General features: G+C 43.4%; 1 protein-coding gene across 3 annotated transcripts in view; it reads left to right on the top strand.

Moving 5' to 3' along the window:
• Positions 1 to 7,500, top strand: part of dachd (dachshund d) — a 116,654-nt gene that overhangs the window by 74,905 nt on the left and 34,249 nt on the right. For 2 of the 3 annotated variants that reach the window (XM_048239710.1, XM_048239711.1), the window contains exon 4: positions 4,879 to 4,965. The exons of the other annotated variant lie outside the window; for it this stretch is intronic. In XM_048239710.1, the coding sequence (XP_048095667.1) occupies positions 4,879 to 4,965 (87 nt within the window). The remainder of the gene's footprint in view (positions 1 to 4,878; positions 4,966 to 7,500) is intronic. 3 annotated transcript variants of the gene reach the window in all.

Raw genomic sequence — 7,500 nt, 5'->3', positions numbered from 1 at the left:
CTCGCTCTCCCTGCCAGTGTCTGTTTGCCTCTCTCTCACTCCTTATCTCCCTTGCTCTCTATTTTAATCTTTATCTCTCTCTCTCTCTTTCTCTCTGCCTCTCTCTCTCTCTGTCTCTCTGAAGGCTAGCAGAGAGAGATCTGCCACAGGGCTGCTCTCATTTTGGTGATGGCAGCCTCCTGTCTGTGCTCTAGCGCTGGTCACCCGCTCCACATCAGGGTAATAATGACAGCTGATCTTTCATCTGGCGCTGGCCACATTTCAGACTCATCCATCTTCTAGCGCTAACGCTATTCTACTGTCGCTAGCTCGCCGCAGCGCTGCCACGGCCTGGGCGCACGTAGCCCTGCAAGACCTCAAGTCGTTAAATTAGAAAAACATTAATTAAGGGGAGCTTGTTTTCCACCAGAGCCTCGTTCTTCCTGCACTATCTCTTTTTTTTACTATCTCATCTTGATTTTCACCCGGAGAGTCATACTTGTATGTATCTCTCTCTCGAACTAAAACATAAAAGTGATGATCCCGCAATGTGCACCATGCGTCAGTGTCATTAGCATGTGACAGTTGTAACAGATTAACTCCCATGGAGGATGATGTGGGGCTAATTTCGTAATGAGAACAGATGATCCTGGTGACCAGGCCTCATCCCCTCAAAAAAAAGCAGCACTTGCGATGGCCAAACGCAAGTGCGTCGTGATGGATAATGCCGCTCGATATATTTCATTTCGCCGTCCGAGTCGAATGACAACTGCTGGCCATTGACTGAAAGCAATCTTTTTAAAAGGGACCCTTTGCTAAGTATCAGATGGAAGTGATTCGTCCATATGCTTGGGTGTCACTGCCTCAGGGGGAAGGGTGGATGCGCGGGAGCGGGCGCAGTTATTGATTGGTATTGAATGGATCACGCCCTCCACGAATGCAGCAGTAAGTAGTAATAGTAATAGTAGCAGTAGCAGTAGTGGCAGCAGATTTGTGAAGTGCCGGCCGCTCGCTGTGGTTTTGCTCAGAGTGATGTGGGGACGACGACTTTGAAGCGAAACCAATTCTGACCCAAATGGCCTTGTGCTTACTTAGTAATTTGTCCTGAGGGCTCATGTCTCGGTGTCTTTGACTGAGCAGATAATTATGTTAACCAGATCAAGTAACGCCACCGAAGCTACTGTCACCACAGCCTCATAATGCCTGATGCTGATGCTGTTACACTGTTATTGTTATTTTTCTTTTTGAAATATTTAATCCAAATTTAACTCAAATCAGAAGGTTGATCCCTTATTTCGTGAGAACATGATACAGTGTCTTGGGAAATTGTGTTTGGCATTTGCTGATCCCTCTGAGCAATCACTTAAGCAAATACTGAGGGGCAATTAAATGAGAGAAAAAATGGGACCCGAATTCCAATTTTTTTTCAATAGCATTCTTTCTCTAAACATTTTTCTTGATAAATTGGGGGGAAAAAACATTGTTCTCTCTTGTTTGAGCTCTTTCTTTTTTGGAGATCACAACGGTTCTTCTCTTTATTAATGCTCTAACTGTAATAGCAGGTAGTATTATTGAAATAAAATCCTATGCTCCATATGCCAAGCACTGCTTGTCCTGTTTTTATCTTCTCTGAGAGGGACAAAAAAGACCCAGTTGAAAACAGTACTGGCTGTCTCCTCAATAATCCCAACCACATGTTTCCTTTGATGGTTCTGGGGTAGTGTAATTATGCTACCTCATCAAACCAAAGATGTTTTGTTATGCCATTATTTTTTTATAATGCTCACACTCACAAGTGTGTATGAGATGTTTTTTTAGCCCTCTGCTACTTATTAAAGCAGCCCCTGTGAAGATGTTTGTCAGAGCAATTTGTTTAGTCTGACAGATTTGCATGTTAACGCATACATTTGTCTACTTCTGCGGGAAGCATCCCTGTCGAATGGCACGAATGTCTCTGCTTTGTTTGTTTGTGTGTGTGTGTGTGTGTGTGTGTGTGTGTGTGTGTGTGTGTGTGTGTGTGTGTGTGCATGATTGTGTGTCTGTTCAATTTGTCTATATGATACTGGATAATATTTTCCGTGATGGAATTATTTTCTTACATTTTATTGTGTGCCCTATTTACTCGTGTCTCTAGTCTGTATGTGCACTGCAGGTATTTCCTTTTTTGTAACGAATTCAAGATGTTATTTTTTTATGATTAATGTTATTGGATAAACACACAAAAGCTTCAAAGTCTCCCTCAATGACACTGCAAAGGCTGTGGGTGGCCACATCAAAGTGGAGTACCTTGGGTTACTTTAGGCCTTAATGAGAGCCAGGGTTTACCAGCCTTGACTTGAGTCTGCCATCTGTGAACGAGGAGAGCATTTTATATTACTGGCTGCAATGGCAGGCTCCTTGGCGTGTTTATGAAGGGGACTCCTGCTTTTATATTCAAGAGCACCTCTCGAATACCTTTGTTCAGGCTTATTTTACTATCCCGTCAGCATCCTTGCCTCTCCATGCCGGATCATGGGCAGAATGTATTTACATTAACTAATATATAGACTGTCCGGGTTGAAGGTGGTGAGTGTTCTTTTTTTTTTTTAACAAATTTAAGATTTCGTTGAACAAACTTGCCACTTCCATGTTTTTACAGTGGCCTCGAAAGCCCCAATTTAGCCACAACAAAGCGCTGCCTCCCAAGCTGTGTGTACAAACATCAGAGTTCATTACAGTCCACTTCCGCTTCTCCATCCCCACACCCCTCCCCTCCATTCTGTCTGCAGAGGGAGAAGAAGTGAGGGGAAAACCGCTTCCTCCATTTTATGAGGTCAATTAATGGCTCACATTGGTTCATAGGAGTGGACAGCACGTACAAGTCATTTCCACTCCTCGGTAATCAAAAAATTAAGTTTGCCGAGATCAGGCCGCGAGACAGGGAGCCTTAATGTCAAAGCGACAATGAATGCAAATACCTTTGATATGAGTTTCCTTCTGCGTTTTTTCCTCTGGTTTGGCGTTTTATTTATTTATTTGTTTATTTTCTTTAGCCTGTTTGGGTCATTCGTGAATCAAAGGATTGGCTGCGTGGCGTTTTTGCGTTTTGTTTGACAAGAGCATTTACAACCTATTGTTCCAGCGGTCCCCCCTCCACACCCAAACAAAGACAGATAGGCTTGAGACCAGTCATTTAATTAGCACCGGATCCACGGCTTTCGACTGCGGCAACGCAATTATGCATTCCACAGGCGTCCGCAGGTCCTATTTCACGGAGGGGGGAGAGAAGTGCGAGAGTGAGAGAGCGAGAGAGAGAGAGAGAAAAGCAAATCTTCTCGGAGGGCTCATACAGTACATCTTTCCCTTCCATTTAAGAGAAGGTAAATAGCAAAGACAGACAGCTTCATTAGACAGCTTCTGAGGGGCGGCGGGCGGGTGGGTTGTCGCTTAAATAGTGGGCTTTTACCGGAGGGCACCCGGCAGCCATCCCCTAGATCAATTACAGCTGACATTATTGTTTGTCGTGAGCTCTTCCAGGACGTTGGGCTAAAGACACGGGCAGGACCGGGGCTCTCGTGCCACGGCCCCCGAAAATGTAATTTTCCTGCTCTTTTGCTTTCATTCCACAAACAATAAATCATTCAGTTGAAGAGATAATAAAGTGCCAAGTAGTAACTGGTTTAATTTTTGTCAAGGGAAATCTTTCCTCTTTCTCTCCCTCTCTCCTCTTTTTTTCTCTCTCTCTCTCTCTCTCTCTCTGTCTAGTGAGGGATAATGCAGAAGTAAAAGAGAGCTGATGAGAACAGAGACACAGCAAGCCTTTATGTTAGCGCTAACCCCCCCCCCTCTGTCTTAGTCCACCCTTTCTCCTCCTCTCTGTCTGCCACCTTTTCATTACCTCTGTCCGAAAGGATGTGGTTTGCGTTTCAATATGTCACCACTCCTCTGGTCTGCAGTGGTTTGGATGGAAATGCTCGGGCTTAGTGCAGTGTGCAAGTGGGAGATCACAGTCTGCTTCGATTAGCTGAGTTAGCTGCCAACTCTCAGGTTAATAATTTTCTGTGATATCACATATCCGCTCACAAATTGAAAAATTGAAACAGTGCGATTGGATTATCCAAGTTTCGTGTGTATGATGGTTTTTTTTATTATTATTTGAAGGCATGCATATGTATTTAATTCTCTCTCTGTGATACTTGAAAACCACAGTGCGACTGGATAAACTGGCATTTCGGCAAATGTCTATTTGAAGTCAGAGGAGGACATAGACGCCCCTAATGCTTAAGATCCGACAGATCTGTGAACGATTTTGGGCCAAACCTGATTCAGAACCACTTCCTTCCCAGGGTTAAGCCCTTTTTCTTTTTTAAAAAAAAAAAAAAAAGCCTCAAACACATTTCAACATCTGACAGACTCCATGGGACAACACCAAGCACAGTAAACAAATCAGACCAATCCGTGTGTTTCTTTTACAGGCTGCCAATCGCATTTTGAAGTGAATCCCCAATTTCATAGTGATGGTCTTGATGCTTTTCCAAATTTAGAAGATAAAGAAGGAGGATTCTCTAAACCGATGCAAATTAAGTCCATTAGAGTCTCTCTTTCAAGTTGTGTGCTTCTCTCTTCACAAGGAGCAGTTTGTTTTCCCCGCACAGAACCTGCTCTGTTCTCTCGTGCAATACCAAAATTGAGATCATTTCTCATTCTCCCGTATTAAAGAATTAAATTGGACCCATTAATTTGGAAGAGCATTCAGTTTAAACTGTCATTTAGACTATGATTATTCCAGTGAACTGTTTGATACAAACTGCAATGTATAATTATTTGCAATGTACTCCTACAGACACACAAACAATATACTCCTACAATACACACACTCCCCGTGTGCATGTGTGTTAATGTAAATGTATGTGTGTATAGGAAGGTGTTATGCAGACCTGGGGAGATTGATGGATCAACATTTCCATCTATCTGAGAGGTTATTAGTCAGCACAATGAGCTCAGGAGGTACGTATACTGGCCATCTTTGCTTCACAGACATAAAGTTAAGAGTCTTACTGTACAAGCCATGTGACTGGACTGACATATAGAGTCAGTGGGAGGAACATATAGCTTGTCTAGCTTTGTCATTGGCCAAATAAACATAATCAATCACTGGCGACATCCAGGTCACTTGGAAAATGTTCTATTCTGGATGACTATGGGGAATATCCCAATATTAGCCTATTCTTTTTTTCCAGTTACTTCAAGATGTTAATCCCTCTCTATCACTAAAGCTGATTTAAAACAAAATGTGGGTGACCAAAAGCATGTACTACTAACTTCCTTATTGTTTACCACGTTTAAGTCATGAACTCCAACACATTTTGTTTTGATAATCCTCTCAAAAAACTAAACCTCTGCTAGTTTAGCCTGACTTTTGTTGCTTGCCAGTTGGGACCCGTTGCCTTTGACATGAGAACACATGAGAGATGAATGTGGTGGCAATAGGAAAGTGAGGTGCATATTCAGGCAGAGACAGATTAGGAAATGAGTGCCAGTGAAATGCAACCAGTTCTCTACTTCTCCTTGTTTACTCGGAAACAGCTGTAACACATACAACAAGCACACACCTTGCTCAGTTCGTACATGCACACACACACACACACACACACACACACACACACACACACAACACACACACACACACACACACACCTTGCTCAGTTCGTACAGTGATCATAAAACAAAGTTATTGTGCAAACTTTGTGGAGAAAGCTATTCCGTATTTTCAGTTTTCAGTCAGAGCGGCTGGTCTTGTTTGGTGCTTTTTAGTGGTAAGCCAACTTTTAAAGATTAAAGGAAACTGAACAAACAAACTAAAACAAAACAAACAAACAAACCAAAAATCAAGAGTTAGACTTCTGAGAAACAGAAGGCACAGAAGCTTACCTCTGTTCTCCTGTCTGCTGTTGTTACTCTGTACCATGAGGAGCTCCCTTTGTAGTGTGTTCAAATGCAGTCTGGAGTCACTTCCAAAACTGTGTCCCTGCCATAGAGGTATATCTCTGTTTGATACCACGTCATGTTTCAGTGGAGGGGACAGACAAAAATATATATATATATATATATATATATATATATATATATATATATATATATATATATATATATATACATGAACCTTTGTATGAATTCTAAAAGTACACTCAGATTTTGTGAATTATGAAGACCCAGATATGTGAAGTTTTATGACATAGTATTTTGTGGTATAATGTTATCAACAAAAGACTGTATCAACATACAACAGAATAACAGTGAAATGCTCATGGAAATGTGTGTGTTCCATTCTGTATAAATAATTACACTTATATGGATTTGTACTTTGGATTGTAATTTGGACTTGTACTTTAAAAGAATGTTGAACAGACAAAAGTAACCAATAGCCATTGAGGTGTTTTAATAAACAGCAACAAGCATCACCTTAAACAACTCAAGTGTTCCTTGTCCTCAGTGGACCAACCTGCTCTTTAACTGAGCTAAGTCCCCTGAATGGGGTCGGTGGTGCCCCTCGTTGGCTTACACTGAGGGCTGTCCTGTCGACTCTTGAATGGGCCATTATAGGAGCGACACATCACTTAAGCCATGCAGAACATGAAAGGAGGCAGAACTGGAGGACAAGTAGAGATTAGGGCCCCCAGAGAACAGTCTTCTACTGTATGGACTCCCCCCCCCCACAAGAAGTGTGTGACGCACACACACACACACACACACACACACACACACACACACACACACACACACACACACAAACACACACAGGCACACACACACTGTGTGTCCATACACTGTGTGCCCATCAGCATAAGAGTTGTCATTCATGGCCCTCAGGACAAGAGTGGAGGTCTATTTGAATGACAAAACCAGGGGGAGTCATAATATCAGTCTTCAATAAGTATTTTCTCTCCGCGCTGTTTGTGTCTGCTGATGTCTTGTGAATCCGCTCAGAATCCACCCCCACCCCACCCCACCCCCCCCCACCCCCCACCCCACCCCACACACCCCCACACCCCACCCCACCCCACCACCCCCACCCCCACACCACCCCACCCCACCCCACCCCACCAGCCTGCTCAGGCCGCATAACAGTCAATCGGGCCGTGGAGTGCCTGTGAAAAGTAGCTATGTGCATGAATGCTCCTCTCAATTTGCTCCTGCCCGCCGCCCGTAAGTGTCCTGCAATCACACGGCAATGGCGGCGCCACTTTTAATTGAGTCCAGTCGTGTGAGCCGTAATTGATTCAGACTCTGTACTCAACGAGAGGCGCCTTTTACAAGGTGCTGCTTGGCTTCACCACTACTCACCCCGTCGCCTCCCTCCAACCCATATCCTCCTCCTCCTCCTCCTCCTCCTTCTTTGCTCTTTAATCTTCTTTTTCTTTTTAATGTTTGGGAAAGGACGGAACGTGTTTCCCGGTGAATCTGTGTCCCATCATTCTCATGGAAATGAATGTTTCTTTTCCAGAGGAAGAAAAGTGTCACAGAGAAGGAGAGCTTTTCTCT

This window comes from Alosa alosa, chromosome 3, assembly GCF_017589495.1.
Source record: "Alosa alosa isolate M-15738 ecotype Scorff River chromosome 3, AALO_Geno_1.1, whole genome shotgun sequence".
Classification (NCBI taxonomy): Eukaryota; Metazoa; Chordata; class Actinopteri; order Clupeiformes; family Clupeidae; genus Alosa; species Alosa alosa.
This window is presented reverse-complemented; position numbering and strand designations above follow the sequence as displayed.